This window comes from Pogoniulus pusillus, chromosome 3 (genome assembly GCF_015220805.1).
Source record: "Pogoniulus pusillus isolate bPogPus1 chromosome 3, bPogPus1.pri, whole genome shotgun sequence".
NCBI lineage: Eukaryota > Metazoa > Chordata > Aves > Piciformes > Lybiidae > Pogoniulus > Pogoniulus pusillus.
Window position 1 is genome coordinate 25871439 of NC_087266.1, and position 22239 is coordinate 25893677.

Here is a 22239-nt window from a genome sequence, read left to right on the forward strand (position 1 = left end):
TTTTGTGACTGAGAATTATTTTCTTCATCTGCACAATAATGCTAACACTTAGAGGAAAAAGCAGCACTGCAGAGGTAGTCATTGCAGATGGAGGAGACTGATTAGCTCCTCTATCTTTTCCACCTGCAAATACAAGATGTACAATACCGCCAATGTGAACTCCATGTGAGGAAGTAAAGGAAATGTGATTACAAGTATTACATCCAAATTGAATTAAAACTGCATTAGAAAACTCAGTTTGCTGCACAGTTCCACGCTACATTTGAAAACGTAATATGCATCTGCTACTGACAGACTTGTAAAAAGAATGTACAGGCTCTCATTTCTAAAACCCTGAGTTTGATCTCTGATGTGCTGATTCACAAACCTACAGAAAACAAGGCAGGAAGTAAAATTACAGACAGATCTCCCCAGCACATAAATAACCACCAGCAGAGCAGTCACGTTGCTTGGTGTTTTTATTTGTCCTTCTTCCAAATACTTACTCTACATTGTAGCCTTAAGCAAAGTTAGTTACTTCAGTTTCTTTTCATATAAAAATCGGATCATGAATGTGATCTTCTTTGCAAAAGGTGACCATAGATAAAATCATTACTGTGGCATGCCAATATTAGTAAGTGTTTTCTGTTGACTAGTGGTCACTGGAACTCTTCTTAGTGCTCTGCTCCTTTATGGCTCAGATTCAAGTGAGTTGCCCTACTCCTGCTGACAGAGAAAAAGAGCATTCCAGGGCTGGAACACAAGCCCTGTGAGGACAGACTGAGGGAACTGGGGTTGTTTAGCCTGGAGGAGTACTGAGGAAGACCTTATAACTCTCTACAACTACCTGAAGGGAGGGGTTGGTCTCTTCTCCTAGGCAATCAGTCACAGAACAAGAGGACACAGTCTCAAGCATTGACAGGGCAGGTTTAGGCTGGATGTCAGGAAGAAGTTCTTCACAGGAGTGATTTGCCATTGGAATGGGCTGCCCAGGGAGGTGGTGGAGTCACTGACTCTGGAGGTGTTTAAAAGGAGAGTGAATGAGGCAATTAGTGCTGTGGTTTAGTTAATTAGAAGGTGTTAGGTGATAGGCTGGACTCGATGATGTTTGAAGGTCTTTTTCAACCTGATTAACTTTGATTCTGTGATAAGCATACATTCAAGCTCACTTGTAAAATGTGGGTTTTGGGTTTTTTTTTTGAGAGGTGTATGCCAAGTATTGGCATATAAAAGGGCAAATTTCTCCTTCCTTTTTTTTTTTGCCATGACTGCTACAAGACAATGACAAAGACTCCTAGACTATGACAGTGTCATGAGTTACTGCCTCTGCCATGAGGGCTCTACATGCCCCATAATTCTCATAAAAGACTGTCTTGTATGCCTAGAACTATCATATAAGCTGGCAAAGTGAGCCATAATAAAATAGTGCATCATTCAATTATTTTCTGCATTATGGTACATCGAGTGGCACCACACAATAAATTGCAAAATAAAGAGCTGGCATGAATGATTATGTAGTTATAAATTAACAATAAAGACTTTAATGCACAGAAAAAAAAACCCAAACAAACAACAACAACAAAACCCCAGCAATCACTTCCAGACTGTGTGTTTTTTTTTTTAAACTTATTTTCAAGTAACAAAACTCAGCTGGCAGCTGTTTATCTAAAGGGGTCACTGTGCTAAAATGTGCTCAGTTTGAAATAATAACTCTAAGCAAAACCCAACAAATTCAAGTCAATAGAGATGTATTTGAAGAACAAAAATCAAAGAAAACAGTCACAGAACCTGACAGTTTCAAAGCAGTCTCCTCCTCATAAGTCCCTTTGCCCTCCAAAACAAACCCAAGGCTATAAAAACCTTCAGGAAAGATTTTCAAAGTCACTGAGCTTTCAGAAGGAAGAAAGGCTCTAAGTGTTCTTCCTGCACTTCAATAAGGAGATTTTCCCAAGATTTTCCACGCTTCAGCCTTTTCTGCAATCACACACCAATTGGCATGGTCAAAGTAAGAATGTGTAATATACAGCTCAAGAATACGATGCTCTGTCAGCTGAGCCAACTTCCCTTCCTTAAAAACATGGTAGTACCTCAGCCAGACCCCACCAGGACCTTTCTGCTGCTGACTCTGTGTGGCTGGGGAGTGTTCAGCGACTGCTTTCTTCAGACTTGAAGAGGCTGTTCTTTTGTTCTGAGCTTGGCAGAAAACTCTTTGTATTGGGTGATGGTCTATTTTAAGTTCTTGTCTGACAGCTAATTCTTTCTGATATGAAATCAGGTCAGGTAAATACACTCTGTTGCAATAGAGAGGAGTATATGCAGCCATAGGGAGCTATATAGTGGCTTGCCCTAATTCTGAATAGCAACTTCTCAAAGCCTTCGAGCAGCATGACATGGGCAGCACAGGTTTAACAGCCACTTCAAAAGCTGTTTTATTTTCGATACTCATTTTGCAGTGGAGAAAAAAGTTTGAAACATATTTCAGAAAGCCATGCTCTCTATTTTCTTCAACTTTTTTTTTCCTTCTGTTAATTCTTTCATCTGAACACATAATTGCGGTATATAATGAGCTATTCTTGGTGCCACTGATCACCCACATCTAATACTGAGTCAAGCAACCTTGAGAACATAAACCATCTCAGAGATTTCTCTAGCACCATGCATGGCAGTTTTTTCTCCCTTCCACAGGATGAGCTCCTTGCTCTCCTGTGTAGCCCTGAAGTTCCATCTAACTTATGACAGGGCCGGTTCAAAGCCATCTCTTTGTCCTTGTGAAGAATTGATTTTTATACTCCGTGTGAGCAAGGCTCACCCAAGGAGCAGGAAGGAGGTGAAGGATTCCAGGGAACAAAGACGTCTTGCTTTTCAAATCTTCTCTAGTTTTGCTCTGTTGCCAACACATACATCATTATCTGGCCTCCCACTCTCAAGATGCGAGCCATCTCTTTTATTAAGCGCTTGCATGCGTCTCTCTTCAGTTGAAAAATGGTGAATTGCTAGAACAGAACAGATAAGGTGAATAAATACCCCTCGAGGCACTAATGAATACAGAGTATAAGGACAGGGACTGGCTCTGACACACTGGCAGCTGGTGGTTTGCACCACAGGAATATATCATTTATCTTCCATTGTGATGCGTGTTATTGTACTACCTCTAACATCTCTAACACTGTACTGTCTCTAGCTCTAAAGAGCTCATAACACATAAAATTTAGGAATGCCAAAACAAGTGATGTATTTCTGATCAGCAATAAACAATGCAACGGTCTCATTTTCTCAGTGAATGGCTGCCACTCGATCAGAGGCAAAGCAACATGGCCCTTTTTCTACCTTTCATAATCACAAAATCACAGAATCAACCACAGAATCTGGACCTCCAGAGATCATTGGGTCCAATTTCCCCTGCCAAAGCAGGATCACCTAGGGTAGCCCACACAGAAACACATCCAGAAGTCTCCAGAGACTTCGCAACATCTCTGGGCAGTATCTTCAAGTACTCCATTATCTCACCATAAAAAAGTGTCTCCTCATGCTGAGGTAGAACCTCCTGTGTTCCAGCTTATACCCATTGTTCCTTATCATATCACTGTGCACCACCAAAAAGAGGCTGTCCTCTTTCTCTTAACACCCACCCCTCAGATGTTTATAGAAGTTGATAAGATACTGTGGTGGTTTGAGGCTAATTGGAATATTTTTATGAGGGCAGTTACTACATATCCCCTCTCAGCTTTCTCTTTTCAGACTAGAAAGCCCCAGTTCTTTCAGTCTTTCTTCATAGGAGAGATGTTCAAGTCCCCCACTCATCCCCATAGCTCTCCATTGGACTCTCTCTAGTAGATGCTCTGTCTTCAGCCTGGAAGAAGCATGGCTGAAAGACTGAGGCTCCAACATCGTTCTTACAACAGCTGTGTTAGCAACTCTGCTGATGATTCCCATTGAAAAAGGACCACACTAAAACTCCCTGCAGATTTTTCCTCTTTTATTGACAGATGTCAGTAACAGAGCAGAAAGCACGAACAGTCACTATGAGATACATTTATACCATCAGCATATGGCTAAAAGACACTTAGTCAACTAGCATATGTCTACTTCTGCTATTAATGAGCATGTATCATGCTTGAGAACTTCCCATACTACACAAACATGTAATGTGGAGAACATCTCATCATTACAATGGTGAAACTCAGGCAGCTCGGCTTTGCTTGAGGCAGAACTGACTTTTAATTTGACTCTCATTTTAATGAGAAGTTTTGCCCTGAAAAGGGCATTTGGTGTCAGGCTTTCAAAGGAATTTTCCCAATGGCAGCTCTGCAGGCTGGCTTCTCCTACCAGACTGGACATCTCCAGAGCAACTCACGGCAGATGTCAAGGTTGGTTTAGGTCTTAGTCCACAGCAGAGGCTCCAGCAATTTTTCAGCTATATCACAGGAATGTTACATGAGAAATAAGAATAAGAAATAGAAATTCTGGAAAGGAAGGGGCACATGTTAAAAATGATGAAATCAAGAAGCAATAGAATTAGTGACATTTATGCAACCTTACTTTTATTTCCCTCATTGGAAATGCCTGTGCCAGTTTGGGCAGATACTTCTACTTGTGTCACTTCAGGTCACAATTACAAAATCGTTTTTGGTTGAGATGTTGAGGTGCTGATTTCCATGTAAAATTACTGATCTTTGAGGGAAAAGAAAATGGTGCAGGCTTTTGATTCTTTCTAGAAACATAACTATAGAAAATGCCAGCAGAAGCCCTGTATGTGCAGCCTCTCTGTGTCTGCCAGGGTAGCCATTCACCATCAGATTCATTTTGCCCCAGAAAAAGAGCCACTTTACAATTAAAAGAACAGCATGCATCCCAGCTGAGGTAGGAAAACACTCTCCCTGCAATGAATGATGCATTCAGAGCCTCAGTGGCAATGAGAGGATCAAAAGGCAAGCTTTGAAGAAATAGGTTAACATTCAGCTGCTCTGCCTGTAGGTTTTACTTATTTGAGATGAACAGAAATAATTTCCAAAAGCTCAGGTCCCCTAGAATGAGTTGAGACATCGACATTGAAAAATTATGGACTTTCTAATTAAAAAGGCATCAAGTATAATTTCACATATTACAGTGTATTAATAAAACCTCACTCTGTTCAAAACTTAAGTCTTGTCAAGATAAATTAGTTCAGGTGATTTTAAAAGCTATGGGTAATGTATTCCATTAAAAAAAGCATAACTCAAGGGAAACAGAGCATCTGCATAGTGCAACACCACACTACCCTGAAATCACAGATTATCGTGTGAATTACTGCACAACTCTTTCTAATCAAAGGCAAACTTGTCAGGCACCGAGACCACCACACAGCCACATTTACCTAAAGCAGGTGGCTCATAAAAAAATGTAATGTCTTTCATTTTCTTGACATTAAATTCCTTTGTATTTAAGCTGAGCAGTCTGCACTGTGCAGTAAAGGTGCTGGTTCAGAGACAGAGTGGCTCACATTAGCTGGCAGTTAGGCACAAACACTCATGGAGGCCTGAGTGCAGCCCAGTGGTGACAAGAGCCTACTTCCCTCTGCTCTAGAAGAAATGATTCAGATCTGCTTCTCCTGCAGCTTCTCTCATATTGACAAGTAGATGGCACTGGGAATGGTATTTCATAGAATCATAGAGTGGTTTGAGTTGGAAGGGACTTTCAAAGATCATTCAGTTCCACTACGCCAGGTTGCTCAATGCCCCATCTAACCTCACCTTGGGCACTTCCAGGGACAGGGCACACACAGCTTCTCTGGGCAACTTCTTCTGGTGTCCTACCATGCTCACTGTGAAAAATATCTTCCTAATATGTAATCTAAATCTACCCTCTACTACTTAAAAAAACATTGGTTCAGTCCTGTCACTACAGGCCCTGGTAAAAAAGTATCTTTCTATCTTTCGTACAAGCCCTGTTTTATCACCAAAAGACTGCAGTAAGGTCTCCATTACCTGGTAAAAAAGTCTCTTTCCATCTTTTGTTCAAGCCCTGTTTTATCTCCAAAAGACTGCAGTAAGGTCTACATTAGCTGGTAAAAATGTCTCTTTCCATCTTTTGTTCAAGCCCCGTTTTAGCAACGACAGACTGCAGTAAGGTCTACACTACCCAGGATTTATCCACAAGTACTTTTCCACTATTTTGAATTGTGCTATTTTGAGCCTAGCTAGAATGTTTTGGTGAGAAGAATTAGATTACAGGCTGTGAAAAGGAGGCAATGGTGATGTCTACTTCACTTATAGGTTTGCTGAGATATATAAGAACAAGAACATAAATATAGATAACAGAGTTGCTTTCTGTCTTTATGAGGCTCAACCTCTCTCTGTAACCTAACCTGCCATCTGTATGACTAATCCATCTGCTTCCTAACCTCCCTGGCTGACCCTCCAATCTACCTTGGACATAAAGCAAAGTCTTGGGTAAGGTAGAGGGGTGGGAGGAAGGTGGAAGGGTGGTTGAGAGCCCCTCCTAGGGACTCAGGTTTCTGGGAGGGGAGTTGTGTTTCTGTATTACCTTTTACCTTGTATATTTCTGCATGTAACTGTATATACTGTAAATATCTGCTTGTGTATTGTGCAAAGCTGTAAATATAAAGCTTCATTCAATTTCCAGAAAAGAAAAAAAAAAGTCCCAGGTTGAGAACCATAGGGTTAAAAAAGTCCTCTGGGGACTAGAAGATTGTTATTCGTGGAGAGATTTTTGCTAACAGGACATGAAATGATAAACATGAGCAACCTGTGCTGGGAAGTGTCCTTGGGAGTTAAGATACCAGGCACTGGGCAGCACCCCCAACATGCAGCTGCAGGGGGTGGAGTGCCAGCTGCAGGTGGGCAGAGTTAGCCAGCCCCAGAGGCTGACCCTCAGGTTGTTATGGTATGCTGACCTATCCATGCCTCACATGTAACCCTGTACCCTCTGTATGTAACCAATCTTGGTGGAGCACGCCTCTTGCAAGAAAGCATATAAGTCTCTGCATCACAAAATAAACGGACTATGACCATCTAACCATGTTGGTGAACAAAGAGTCATTGTACCCAGGTGCTCCACCGGCAGTTATTCCATCCCATAATTCGGCTATCTCTTTATAAACTCACAGCGAGGCCAGCTCGCTCTCCCTTCCTCCTCCTGCCCTGTGTCTGGCAGGAGCCACTTCATCAGGAAGAACATGTAAGCAGTAGGCCTGTTCCAGGGCCTCCAGAGGCTTGTTTAGGCCTCTTGGATGGCAGAGGCATTGGGGGTGGGGGAGGATTGGAGCACTGGGGAGAGTAGATTTAGTTTGGGGTTGGGGGAAAATTCAAGGGGGGTTGCCAGGGATGAGGTAATTGCTTTGTAATGTCCTCTCCGTGTCTCTCGCCAAATAGAATTCTGTATTTTTTATTCCAGTTTCATTTGAGAGCTTCATTTCTGTCATCTGCCTTGAAAAACCACAACATGCATCCAGTCATTAGTTCCACATGTGCAGAGGTTTGACAATTTGACTCTGAAAAACATGGGAAGGTGCAGGGGTGGTTGAGAGCCCCTCCTGGGGACTCAGGTTTCTGGGAGGGGAGTTGTGTTTCTGTATTACCTTTTACCTTGTATATTTCTGTCTATAACTGTATATACTGTAAATATCTGCTTGTATATTGTGCTAGCTGTAAATAAATAGCTTCATTCATATTCCCAGAGCCAGCTGAGTCTAGTCTGGGTGATTTCTAAAGTGTGGGGGGGGTGGGGAACACCCAAACCATCACAACATGAGACTTTTGTTTCACAGCTCTTTGCAGTCAGCAAACCCAAATAACTCAATGTCATCAGCAAAATCTATCCCTAGCCCATTCGTTCAATTTGTAACTGTAAATAACACCCATTTAACAGCTGCCTTACACCTCCACTAAGCGATCAACACCGAGTCTTTCAACACTTTCCACACTCACTTGCTAGCATTTTACCCTTCTGGCTTTCCCTTTTCAATTTCCTTTTGAATGTCTTTCTTTTAGTTAGTAAACTTTTGAAGCTTTTTTGTTCCTAGGAGTTTTGGTTATGGTCCCATTAAATTCAGTGGGAGAATCTGGTTCTGCAGAATTATTGATGTGGGCCTGATGCACTGTCTCAGACTAATCTAATAAGTTGTTTCCCTTTTGTGGGTTTTTAGACTAATCTTTCCAAGAGGCTTCATGCCCCTGTGTATCATTTACACAACCTAGGTATGGATAATTGCTGTTTCTCAGTATTGTGTTTTCTGCCTTCACAGCCTTCGCAGCCTCTGAATAACCTGTGGTCATTTTGCTGAAGTTTATCTGAGTTAGTGATACATCCTGTGCTAGCTTGAAGCAGGGTAGAATGTTTTGGTAAGAAGAACTAGATCATAGGCTGTGAAAGGAAAACAATGGTGATGTCTACTTCCCTTCTTGCTGAAGAAGAAAGGGAAACATTAGATAGCACTCTTGTCATTTTGTCGCACTCTGCCTCGGGCTGCTGGCTGAGCTGCATCTTACTCCCTAACCTCACTTTCCGTTTGGCCTAACCCACCTTTGCTTCTTAACCTCTTGGCTGAACCTCTATTCTTCCTTAGGACTGGGGTAAGGTTGAGAGGGGCAGGGGGAAGGTGAGGGGTGGTTGAGAGCCCTTCCTGGGGACTCAGGTTTCTGGGAGGGGAGTTGTGTTTCTGTATTACTTTTACCTTGTATATTTCTGTATATAACTGTATATACTGTAAATATCTGCTTGTATATTGTGCTAGTTGTAAATAAATAGCTTCATTTATATTCCCAGAGCTGGCTGAGTCTAGTCTGGGTGATTTCTAAAGTGTGGGGGGTGGGTAACACCCAGACCATCACAATCCTTATTCCTACACTGCTGTCCTCTGTAGGTGACTGCTTACTACTGTTTCTACCAGAAGATTATCCATGTGCTTTCTTCCACAGAAGGATATTCAGAGCTTGTTAGCTGTCGTGCCACCTGTGTAATAAAAGCTAGAGAAACCCTGTTAAGTTCAACACAAAAAGGTCTTCACTACTAATATCATGCCAGGACAAGTAGGATTACATTCAACTTTTAAAACATCCAAACAAACCATTACAACATGAACACATGTGGACACAAAAGTATTTGAGGTGAGCACAGATGCTTGTTCAAAACCCCTGGCAGGTCTGTGCAGCAGCGAGGCCTTACTTAATGGATTAAGAGTAGTAATGAATCAAACATACCATTTCATTTTGGCCATATATTCCCTTAGTGCCTAAAAGTCAATCCAAATTATTTCTGTACCAAGTGCTGCTCATTCACACCACTTTTCTTTAAATTCAAAACTGAAAGATGTTCTGTAACTGAAAAATGCATAATGCAGTTGTAGACTTCAAAGGGAGGAGCTGAGGAGGAAAGGAGGACATTTCAATGATTCTTTCTTCCCTTCTTCATTTCATAAGAATATAATTAATTGCTCCTTCTATTAATTTAATACTGTGACTAATCCTACTAAAAGGGTTTATTCAAAACAAGCAGACAATGCAAGATACGTTTTTGTGTCATTCAGCTGTCTTCAGAGAACAAAACTGAAAGCATCAACAACTTTGTCTGATTTTTTTTTTAAAGTCAGTTTCAGAATTAATATTTTAGGTCAGTGACTCAATTTAAACCCCACTAAATGGCAAAAAAAAAAAAAAAAAAAAAAAAAAAATAAAAAAAAATAAAGATGTTTTATCAGAAGTTGCTTTTCTCTGTCAAATTTCTTTTCTGAACTTAAATCCCTTCAGAGACATTTGGAAAGGATCACAGAATCTTTATCATAGAGACTCTTTTGTATGTACACTTCAGATGTCAATTTATCTCTGTCAGCTCTAATAATAGGAACAATTGGAACACATATAGAAGGCATGATTCTAAGATAAATATTATTTTAGTCTCTTCATTATAGTGGTATCAAAAAATTAAAAGGGGAGGAAAAATATCGACACACCAAAGAATTAATTAAAATAATTACTCACTAAACTTCAAACATTATTTCCATTAAAAACTTTTTTTTTCCTATTAAAAACATAACTCTGTAATTACTTAGGTTGGAAAATTTGCTCCTTCCTTTCTTTTCACACATTTATGGTTAGCATTAGCACATGAAGATGCTGCTTTTATAAAGAACATACTTAGGAAATTTAATTAGTGTATTAAAGCCTTGATTCAGGAATATAATTATATGCTTCATTCTAAACATCTGAGTAGCTACACTGGCTTCAGTGGGATCACTTCTGTGATTACATTACAGTTAATTCTGAAACTTTGCTTGTCACAGTAGCATAGAAGTGGCGAAAACTACAGCTAAAACCAGCAAAAGAGGGTAATAAAGTAAGGTCATGTGGAACAGTTCTCATGAAGCCACTTTGCCTGGTGCTCTGAGCTCCCCTCCTCCCAGCCAGAGTGGCATGGCTTTGCCTGGAGCTGCTGCCCCAGTCTCTCCAGTGGCCATATATCTGGGGTTCACCTGATGGGCTCTGAGAACTCTATCTGCCTGCTCTTATGCACCATTTAATCCTGCTTATATACTTCACATCACTCAGTCCCTGCATACAGAGGAAATAATGCAGACAGCTGCTGTCTTTCCTTCCCTTCATTGATATGTTCCTAAGTGCTGGTCTACAGGATTAAGGCTCCCTTTCCACCTCTTTTGGGCATTTTAGCTCCTGGGCTGCTGGTGGTGGCAGTTTTCTCCACCCAGAGCACATGATTGTTGGAGGACTTATGGACATTCCCAACCTCTCTGGCTGAAACCCCTCTCTGGCTGAGGAAGGAAATGTTTTGAGTTCTCATGCTTTCTGGATGAGTACCCTGAAGACTGCTTGGGGTGGTGTGGCTGGAGAGCTGCCTGGCAGAAAGGGATCTGAAGGCTGTAATAGATAGGGAGCTGAATATGAGCCAGCAGTGTGCCCAGGTGGGCAAGAAGGCCAACAGCATCCTGGCTTGTATTAAAATTGCTGTGGCCAGCAAGAGTAAAGAGGTGATTGTTCCCTTGTACTTGGCTTTGGTGAGGCCACACCTTGAGTATTGTGTTCAGTTTTGGGCAATGCAATACAGAGAGATGTGGAGGTGCTAGAGGGGGTCCAGAGAACGAATTCAGTAAGAATGTTTTTTAATTCACTGCCTCTTAAAAGAGAAATAGCTAAATCTCTTAAACAACTAATGCTCTTAAACAAAAATGCAGACAGGAGCCCAGTGAAACAATGGTGTGAATGATAGATAAAGCTGGAAGGTGTCAACCACAGGCTCTGATTGTCCTATGAAACTTCTCTGTGTTGTTAAAAACTTGCAATTACTCACTGAGAAATATGTTTATTATTTGCTTTAATTGGAACACTAGCAGTGGGGAGACCAAAGCTGAGATCAGGGTTTTCAGAGAAGAACCAGAGGTAACTCTGTGGGTCATCTCCTCAAAACCAGAAAATCCCACTATCAATGGCATTTCTCCTCACTCTCTGAGACCTCTTGGGATATGCAGATTTTATTAGCATCTTACACTTCTGTGTTCCATCTGGAAGGAGAGTTCACTGCAGTGAAAGAGGCTGTATTAACATTTGGCAGCAATGGGTTATAGGAAAGTCAATGAATTTATCTCAAAGAGGCCAGGTGGCCTTTACATGAAAATAAATGCAGAAAGGTAGAGGTCATTCACTTTCCAGCTCCAAGGCAGAATGAAATGCTTGGCCCAAATGTGACCCAAATTGGTCTAGCCAGCTCTTAACAGCCTTCTAATACCTAAGGTAAATAACCTTTGCTGCAGGTTCAGATGATTTGGGATTTTTTTCTACCCATCAAATAAAGAACAGCTTTCTGTAAAATCTTTTATGCATTTGAACATTATTGTATTTCCTTCTTTTTTCTTTTTAAATTTTTAATTTTCTTTCTTGACTAACCAAACCAAACCAAACCAAACACTTTTGGCTTCTTCTAACAATGCAGATTTTCTAAATAGCAGTTAATTTTAAATGTCTCCATACCGATGACAAACTTTGTAAGGCAAGGTCCCCACAAGCAGATGTGATATTCCACCTAGGTTCTCAAAAGTACCTAATGAAAGAGGGTGAATCATTCTTCTGCCTTCTATGAAACAGAAGGGCAACAAAGCTGGTGAGGGGCCTGGAGCACAAATCCTATGAGGAGAGGTTGAGGGAGCTGGGCCTGTTTAGCCTGGAGAAGAGGAGGCTCAGGGGTGATCTTATTACTGTCTACAACTACCTGAAGGGGCATTGTAGCCAGGTGGGGGGTGGCCTCTTCTCCCAGGCAACCAGCAATAGAACAAGGGGACACAGTCTCAAGTTGTGCCAGGGTAGGTATGGGCTGGATATTAGGAAGAAGTTCTTCACAGAGAGAGTGATTTCCCATTGGAATGGGCTGCCCAGGGAGGTGGTGGAGGCACCGTCCCTGGGGGTCTTCAAGAAAAGACTGGATGAGGCACTTAGTGCCATGGTCTGGTTGATTGGTTAGGGCTGGGTGCTAGGTTGGACTGGATGATCTTGGAGGTGTCTTCCAACCTGGTTAAAAAAAAACAAACAAAACATACCTGTGCTGGTTTGAGGCTAACTGGAATATTTTAATGAGAGAAATTAGAACAGTCGTTGTGAAAAGAAAATAATGATGAAATCTACATAATTTGTTGGTTTTCTGAGAGAGATAAAAAGCCAAAATGGCAACAATTTGTCTTACTTTGGTCTGGAGTGTTGGATCTATTTGCTTCCTCCTCATTCTTTTCTACTAGTCTTGGCTAACAGAAAACAACATAAGCTTTGCTGATTGTTTTATTCGTCTGTGGAAGTAGAGGGAGAAAGAGGAGGGTAGCTTTGAGCCCTTCTGGGCAGTTTCCTTTGTCCAGGAGGGACTTTTCATTTCTGTATTATTTCTAATTTGTATGTAATTGTAAATACTTATAAATATATTGTGTATGCATGCTTGTAAATTTGGGTTTGTTGTAAATGTATCTTCATCTTACTTCCAAGCCATCTGAGCTAGTCTGGTAAATTCCAGTGATGGTGGTGGTGAAGTTCCTAATCCACGTCAATACCCCAGACAGGCTCTGCTTGGTTTTGCAATAGCATAACACTACTCGCATGTATATGGTCTGTGGTCCATCTTGCATGGACATGATTGCTCATTTGGTTGACTGAATGTTTCCTTCCTGAGCATGGTACATCCCTCTTGTTATTTTCTGTATCTTTCCTTGTTGATTTCAGACAGCTCTCCATCATTTGGATGTCAGATCTCCTCTTCCAAAATAATTTCAGCTCTTCCTATGTAGGAGCTGTTCACAAATCGTTCAGTGAGCTCTCTAGCCCACCATCAAAGTTATTAACTACAATTTTCATAGCAGTAGATGTAGGCTGGGTACCAAGAACATCCCCTTTGAAATATATCCTGATTGGACAGTGAGTCACTGATCTGTTTTGAAAATTGTTTCCCCCCCCCTTATATTCTTAGCTCTATTTACTTATTTTACTTGCAACAATGACACGAGAGTCAAAATATCTCATGTCTTCTTCTGCTACCCTGGCCATTGGGATGATTACCCTGACAGAGACAGAAAGCAGATTAACTTGCTTTGGACAAGCACATGTTGGCTGTTCCCCATGACATTAGTATTCTGTAGGTTTGAATAATTTATCCTATTTAAATGAGATTATTTAAATTATTTATTCTAGTATCTTTGCTTAAGCCTAAGTTAGGCTGCCTTCCTTCTGATGTCCTTTTTCTCTCTTTTGGAAACAAGCATTATGTTTGCTTTCCTTGATAATCTACTAGTTCATAGTAGTTCAAGATTAACTTTGTGATTGTGTAGCCAAGTTTATCTGACTATTCTTTGAGCAAGTTGATATTTCTTTCTTATGGTCTAATTTCCTGTCCTCTCGTTAAAACTCACTTGTTGATGACTACTGCTAGCTTTTTGGAAACACTAAAGAAAAAGACAACTTCCTCTGTCGTCTGTTATTTCTTTTTCATTCCTTTCTGTTTTCCTCTTGCCTCCTGTGCATTTATAAAACCCTATCCTAGTTCTATTTCATGTTATGTTGTAATCATGCTGATTTTGGTTCTTCACATAATCTCTTATAATTGTGGCTGGTCATGAATTTTCTTTAATTAGTTGCTATTTCTGTGGCATTACAGAGTTCCTGATGCTGCCGTATCAGACCTCATTACACTCTCCTTTCCACTGTGACAAATCACTTGCTGTGCCTTTAACATTCATGCAATTTTCTGACCATAGTGACTTTTCACTGGAAAAAGTTTAAAAACTGATTGTAATCCCAAACAACCCTTAGGGAAAAGAGGATATAGGAGCCATGGCAGGTAGTGCTGATGTACCTATCGTAATACCATAGACTCACTGAATGGTTTGGATTAGAAAGGACTCTAAAGATCATCTAGTCACAGAATCACAGAATGTTGGTCTGGAAGGGACCTCAAAAGATCATCTGGTCCAACTCTCCTGCAAACTAGAATCACACAGGAACTCAACCAGGTGGGTTTTGAGTATCTCCAGAGAGGGAGACTCCACAACCCACCCTGTGCAGCCTATTCCAGTGTTCTGTCACCCTCACAGTGAAAAAATTCCTCTTCATGTTTACATGAAACTTCCTATGTCTCAGTTTCCACCCATTGCCCCTTGTCCTGTCAGCGTGCATCACCGAGAAGAGCCTGGCTCCATCCTGCTGGCACTCACCCTGTACATATCTGTAAATATTGATCAGGTCACCTCTCAGTCTCCTCTTCTCCAAGCTAAAAAGCCACAGCTCCCTCAGTCTCTCATAGTAAGAGGAATGTTCCATTCCCTTAATCATCTTTGTGGCTCTGAGCTGGACTCTACCAAGCAGTTCTATGTCTTTCTTGAACTGAAGGGCCCAGAACTGGACACAGTATTCCAGATGCATGCTCACTAGGACAGAGTAGAGGGACAGAGGATCCTCTCTTGAACTAATAGCCACGGCTCTTCTAATACACCCCAGAATGGCATTGGCCTTTTTGGCTACAAGAGCATACTGCTGGCTCATGGTCAGCCTGCCATCCACTAGGACTTCCAGATCCTCTTCCTCTCCACTGCCTTCCAACAGGTTACTCCCCAACTTATACTGATACCTGGGGTTGTTCTTTTCCGGATGCAAGACTCTACAGTTGGCCTTGTTGAATTTAATTAGATTTCTCCCTGCCCAACCCAATCCAAACCCTCCTGTCACGGGCAGAGACACCTTCCACCAGACTGCTGCTCAAAGCCCACCCAGCTTGGCCTTGAACACTTCCAAGGATGGGGCATAAACAACCTCTCTGGGCAACCTGTTCCAGTGCTTCACAATCCTCACAGTAAAGAACGTCTTTGCATCTAATCTCAGTCTACTCTCTTTCAGTTTAAGGCCATCATCCCGTGTCCTGTTACTACAAGCCCTTGTAAAAAGTCTCTCTCTAGCTTCTTGTAGCCCCTCTTTAGGTGCTGGAAGGCTGTTATAAGGTCTCCCTGGAGCCTGATTTTCTCTATGCTGAACAAACCCAAACTCTTAGCTGGTTGTCACAGAAGAGGTGTAGCAGGCCTCTGATCATATTCATGGCCCTCCTTTGGACTCAGTTCAACAGGTCCATGCCCTTCTTAGGACGGGGAGTCCAGAGATGAATGCAATACTCCAGGTGGGCTCTCATAAGAGCAGAGTGGAAGGGAAGAATCATCTCCCTTGACCTGCTGACTACACTGCTTTTGATGCAGCCCAGGATACAGTTGGCTTTTTAGGCTGCAAGCACTTGTTGTGGGATCATGCTGACTGTCCAATCAATTCACACCTCCAAGTCCTACTCTGTAAAGCTGCTCTAAATCTACTCATCACCCAACTTGTATTTGTGGTTTGGACTGTCTTGACCCACTTGTGGGACCTGGCACTTGGCCTCGTTGAACCTCACAAAGTTTGTATGGGCTCACCTCTCAAGCCAGGCAAGGTTCCGCTGTATGGCATTCCTTCCTTCCAGTGTGTTAATATCACCACACAGCTTGGCATCATCAGCAAACTTGATGAGGGTGCATTCAATCCCATTGTCCTTGTTGCTGACAAAGATGTTAAACAGAGCCAGTCCCAATGCTAAGCCTCGAGGAGCACCACTTGGCATTGGTCTCCACTCAGATGTCAAACCATTGACATTTTTTGAGTGTGAACAAGGAGACAATTCCTTATCCACCACGTGGTCCACCCATCAAATCCATGTCTTCCCAGTTTAAAGACAAGAATGTCATGTGGCACAATGTCAAATGTTTTGCACAAGTCCAGGTAGATGGCATTGGTTAATCTTCCCTTATCCACCAACAGTGGAAGTAGAAGGCCACGAAATTTGCTAAGTGTGATTGCCCTTAGTAAACCCATGTTGGCTGTTACAAATCACCTTCTTATCTTCCATATGCCTTAGCACAGTTTCCAGAAGGATTTGCTCTGTGGTCATCCATCCTCATAAGCACAAAACTGATTGTGCTAGCTGATGAACCATGAAGCATTAGACTAAAAAACAATGTTTGGTAAGTTTGTTTCTATCTTCTTCCTGACAGAGCCAACAATTCAAATTTCCACCATGTGACAAGGCACAAACAGAGCTCTCCTCTCCTGGTTTGCACATAGTAGTTTAGATGTCTTGGACTAGGATAAATCTCAGCTCACATCCATGTGACTTACTCATTTTGCAGTTTTTCACAGAGTTTTCAGTAATATGCATTTCTCATGATTATATAGATGAATCTAGTGTACACAACCCAAAATAATCTGTTGGTCACTGAAAAGGCTGCAATCCCAGCCTAAGTGGTTTAGACTCTTTAAAGATGTGGCCTATAGACACTGGCAGCATGCAGAACTTACCAGCAATGGACAGGACAGTATGAAAGCACTCACTTCAATAAGGCAGCCCCAGCTATGGCATACCATTACTGCATGGCTTTCATCTTGTGCTGATTCCACCAACGGGAAAGAGCAGTCACAGCCCAGTTTATAGACTTGAGAGTTGATGTGAAAGTATTTTCCATTTCTACAGCCTGAAGAAATAATGAGGAAGAGAAAGAAAGGCAGACATTTGGTGTCTGTACAAAAGAAAATGTGTTCCTGACATAAGCCATGATGTATGCCCTTGGCTGACCTAATAGCTTGAAATTCTCCACCTGTTTTAGAGGAGTTCACAATTGCAATGGAATTCAGGTTATATTTTACCATCACAGTACAATGAGCATAGACTGCTCCTTTCTGTCTAGCAGGCTCTCTGCTGCATGACAGGAGGTGTTCAAATGGGACTGCTAGAGAGCATTTACCTTGGCCTTTCCACCACATAAGGAATCAAAAATATTTATAGTAATGATGCTACTGCACTTCTGCTTGTAATAGACTGAAAATGGTAAGTGAAAGCACTATGTAGTGAGGATCACTGAATTATTCCTGTGTGTTGAAATGCTGATAGACAAACTGGACTGCTAAGTAATTAAGTCACTATTAGACCAAGCCATTAAACCCATTGTTTGCTGTTTTAACTGCTGATAATTGCTGTCACCATGACAACAGTGAAGTTTCTTTTTCTGGTATCTCTGCACAGTTTCCTTTTCATAATGGAGCCTGCACCAGGGAAATTTACATTTTCCCAAACTGGAATACTTCTTGTGCTGAAATAAAGGCAGACATCTTTGGACAAGAACGATTTTAATGGTGGCAGTGAAACAGATCTTACCTAAATTTTTGATAATTTGTTTGCAGAATTATCTGGGTCTTAGCATAAAGTGCACCTTCAAGTAGATTACTAATTTTGAAAACTTGCTTTCTCACTCACTTGTATGATAAAAATCACAGTTCAGACTAAGAGCAGGGAAAGTAAATGCATTGGGTTAGCATAATACCCTGTACCATGTACAGACCTTAATTCACATCCTATTTATGGCAATGCTTACATCAAACACTAAGATCAGGTCAGAGCCCAGATTTTCTCTCTCATTTTTCTCCAGTTATTTTGCAGCCTTCCAAACATTTAAGTCTCTATATTTAGGTGACTGCCACTCCATAGCACCTATTCTGAAACCCTGTGTGGGCCTCTATGCTCAGTAAGGAGCCTCCCAGTCTCAACAATCTGTTATGCCTTTTGAATGGGAGATGAATCACTGCAGAGCTGCAGATACAAGTTTCCTCTTAACTGCCTGTCCAATACTAGCTGCTGGTCCCATCTCCCTGCAGTGAAGACAGAAGCTGGAGTTCTCTCTGTCCTTCCCATGCCTGACTTCTGCACCAGCTGAGAAGTGGTGCTGTGAAATGGTGCCACCACTTGGCTTATATTTGACTTTATTTTCCAAGAAGCAGAAAGAAGACTACCTTGGAGTTGTCATTGGAAGACAACTCTAGGACTTTTTCCACTTTTGGAGGGAAGAGAGCCAAAAAGCAACTATTAAATACATTTCCTCTAATCTGGCACCAAAGGCTGCTTCCCAGGGATGGAGGCACAGAGAGCCCTACAGGTAGACTCCAGTTCTGCACAGCAGCACCACTCATGTCAATTGTGTTTCCACAAAACTAATCTCTGGCCATGGACACCAGTGTTTCAGCAGCCCCTGCAGGCCAAAATCCAGGAGCCAAGCCTGATCTTAAATTACAGGGCTAAGAGAGTCCCGAGTCTGTGACATTGGTAGAAACTCAATGTGCTGCCTCTTTGTATGCATTGTATTTGTTCACACTGAAAGCCCTGCAACATCTGCCATGATTTGGCAGGAACATAGTTCCCATCATTTAGACTTGAATAAACTGGGAAAAGTCTATGGTAAAGTTTGAATGACACCCAAAAAGTTAGTGTTGGTTAGGCCAACAGTACTCTTTCTCTTTCATAAATGTTCCTATGCTATAGTAGGGAGACTACACATACCTATTGCTGTGAAAGATTACAGTGTTAAATGACTATTTAGAGGTCTAGCCTAAGCATGTAGAAATGATGAGCCAGCATGCAGCCAGCTGAAGCAGGTACAGAGGATTCTCTTCTACCTTTCCAACACTCTCAAACCTTCACAGAACTGAAACTGTCACATATTTTACCCCAGAGCACTCAGGATAGTGGCTTGAAACTGACAACACACAGTACATGTTGTAAGGGCTAAACAAGATTTCAAATTCAGAATTATCATACCAACATGTAGCATCCACTAAAACATCTTAATAAATTTAGCTTCAGTTTAGTGCTTCAGTTTAGCTGACCTACTTTCACCTATTGTGAAAAGTCAAATTGTCTTCATATACTTTATGAATGGTGGGGTAAGGTAGGAGGCAAATTTCAACTCCCCAGTTTGATCCACAAGCTCCAAACTCTTCTGCTATGAATATTGCTTGATATAAAGAGACAACATACTTAGACTGTCATTATCAGTCTGATAAAGAGCTCAACTCACCAATGTCAGCAACCAGGCTGCCTGGTTCCTGCTCTGAAATGAACTCCTGCACCTTTGGCTGTGCCCTGTAGCTTGCATCATTGAAGTAAGGAGCAATTTTCTCATATACACTTTGAATGTGGTCCCTCTTGAGCTGGCTTGCCTCTTTCTCCACCACCAAGACTATGCTAGCTCATTGAAGTATGCTAAGTGATATGACAATATTTAGGAAACAGCATTTCCAAATACTTTGTTGCTATTAAAAGGAAATTGCTGAGGCTTTTAAAGGAATATTCTATGATAGGCTCCACTCATACGCTGAAACAACTCCACACAGAATAACTTGTCCTCTGAAGCAAATATATCAATGACAGCACTTTGCCCAGGATCCCTGTATTGTAGGCTGTTCATTAACCTTACTCCTGATGCAGTCCTTATATTGGCCTTATTTTCCAGCCCATAAGCATTTAAAATCCCAGCAAGCCAAAAGACTTCTGTGACTTCCTAGGCCAATTACATAAAGAGAAACATTAGAGCAGACTTATCCCAAATTTGATCCCACAGTAACGACAAGAAACTAAGTCTAGAGAGACTTTGGTTACGTCATAAAGAATCATAGAATCATAGAATCAAGCAGGTTGGAAGAGACCTTCAAGATCATCCAGTCCAACCTAGCACCCAGCCCTATCCAGTCAACTAGACCATGGCACTAATTGTTCTAGGATTAAATCCTGTAGCCCTTGATGTCATATTGGATATTCACTCAGCATCATTGGGAAATTGCCCAGACTGCAAGTTTTTCGCATATTCTGCCTAGCTCAAAGTGATGACAAGTACTGGAATAGAGTGAAGAAATTCTTTGGAAGATCATCACTGTTCTCTTCATGATATGTGTTGCTGAATAGCAGCCACTTTAAAAACACAGATAATCATAAAAAAGACAACAAACTTGAATTGTCTTCGTTAGTCTCTCCTGCACTGCACTGCAGATCTTTTTAGCTTCTAGTGAGATTAAAGCCATTACCTCACAAGCACTTAGAGAGGTGCTTAACTCAGTGTGTGCAAACAATACCACTGACTGCATCATGTGGGAATATTCCAGGCAGAGAGTTCAGCAGGTGCATCAGCACGTACAAGACTGCCTCTCTGAGGCAGAAGGATTTTTTGGATTGTTCTTCTTTAAAATCAAACTCTGCTGTAGAAGCTGGTTTTTAAAAACTACCTTCAGAAAAACCCTGTTTGAAATAGCTGAAGTGCTCTACTGGGGATCGTTTCAAAAGGCAGCTGATGTACTATCAAATATACAGGAAAAGGCAGAACAGGGGAAAGAGAAGGAGAGGGGAATTGTTCTTTGGAAAAGCAACAATATAATTTCAGAGCTTTGCTATTGCTTCGTTTGACAAGAGGAAATAATAACTGGTGAAGTGATGTAAGATCACAGGAGTGAAGAGAACAAAACTGTTTCCATTTAACTCTAGGCTTACTCTCAGCATGGCTCACTTAGGCAGAGGGACAGATTGAAAGTTGCTACCACCTTGAGACACGTAATTATGAAATAAAAAAGGTGGTGCATATGAAAGCATCTAGGAAGAGAAACCACATAGTAACACACCCTTTCAAACTAAGGCAAACAAATGTTAAAGTTAAGTAAACCCATCCTGACTTCTCTGAAAAGCACTATCTCCTCTGCAACAGACACGCACACACACAAAGATATATTAATGTTACAGGTGAATAGAATTAGGAAAGACATTGTATCTTCTGTTTTAAAATGGTAGCTTCAAGTGTGGAGGAAGTAGTCTGGACTCTGAAATGTAAAAATCCAGTTCTGCAAGGCACTATTGAAATATATTTTCTGTAAGGTTCTTGTAAGAAAGTAACCCTTTGTGGGGGAAGCTGAGGGAAGAGAGCGGTCACACCAGTCCCCAGCAACTAGCAGCAGTCATGCTCTGGACATTTCTGCCTAAAGGAGTCCAACAAATGCCCATCCCCTGCTCTTATGAAGACATAAACCACACAATGCTTGTCAGCACTCCATTTGATGCTTTTAGTACGACAGACTGAAATCCATGTGAAATACAGTGCACCAGAGTAAGAGACAAGAGAGATTTTAAGGGCATAACCATTTAGATTGGTAAGCAAAAATGTTCAGCCAATCCTAAAAAAGTTGGCTACAAGCCACATTGCAGAAGAAAAACAAATGCAAAAAGCAAGCAGGAATACCCATTGATCTTGCCCAGGTTAAATAATTTCTAGGGGATTTGCTCAGGTTCAAGCATGATTTATGCACACCAGTCTGAACCTCAAGGACTTTCTAGTTTCTCCCTCACCCCCAACATCCTTTCTTTAGTCATAGGAAAAGCCATAAAATAACTTGGAAATAAAGCTGTGCATCAGTACAAAATCCAACCAAGCAAAAAAAGTCTGGTGCCCAACACAAAACTGGATACTCTGTGCTGCAGATGTCATACAATGAATGGCATTTTACATTGGTATGGTTTGCTTACTTGCGTAACAAAGGCTTTGGAGAATGCAGACAGCCTCTTTGGAGCACATTCACCCCTACCTTTATGCAAATGAACCCCCCCCAAACAATGAATTATTCAACTGGGGCTGGTGGAAAGGCAAGAAGAGGTACAGCTCAGCCTGGCTACCTTTCACCTAATCTTAAGGTAAATTTGACACAACTTGATTGGAAGTAAAGTTAAATTTGAGTTTAAACACCATTAAAAACTTCTAAATTCGTAAGTGATTATTAGCTCCCTGAGCACTCTGAAACCTCTCTTTGTGCAGGATGTGAGCGTCTTGCTGGCTGTGCCTCATGCTTTGGGGATCCCTGATACTCCACATCATCACTCTCCAGGGGTACTATAGGCAGCTGGTGAAGA

The 22239-nt window shown here is 41.5% G+C and overlaps 1 protein-coding gene across 1 annotated transcript; it reads right to left on the minus strand.

Annotated features, from left to right (window-relative positions):
* Window positions 1-1909: 1909 nt before the first annotated feature.
* LOC135188494 (probable tRNA methyltransferase 9B) lies at window positions 1910-21907 on the minus strand. The gene is given in 7 exon segments (XM_064167941.1): window positions 1910-1953; window positions 2789-2927; window positions 2929-2972; window positions 16827-16880; window positions 16883-16999; window positions 19373-19543; window positions 21859-21907. Coding segments are annotated over 7 exon segments (618 nt in total).
* Window positions 21908-22239: the final 332 nt, after the last annotated feature.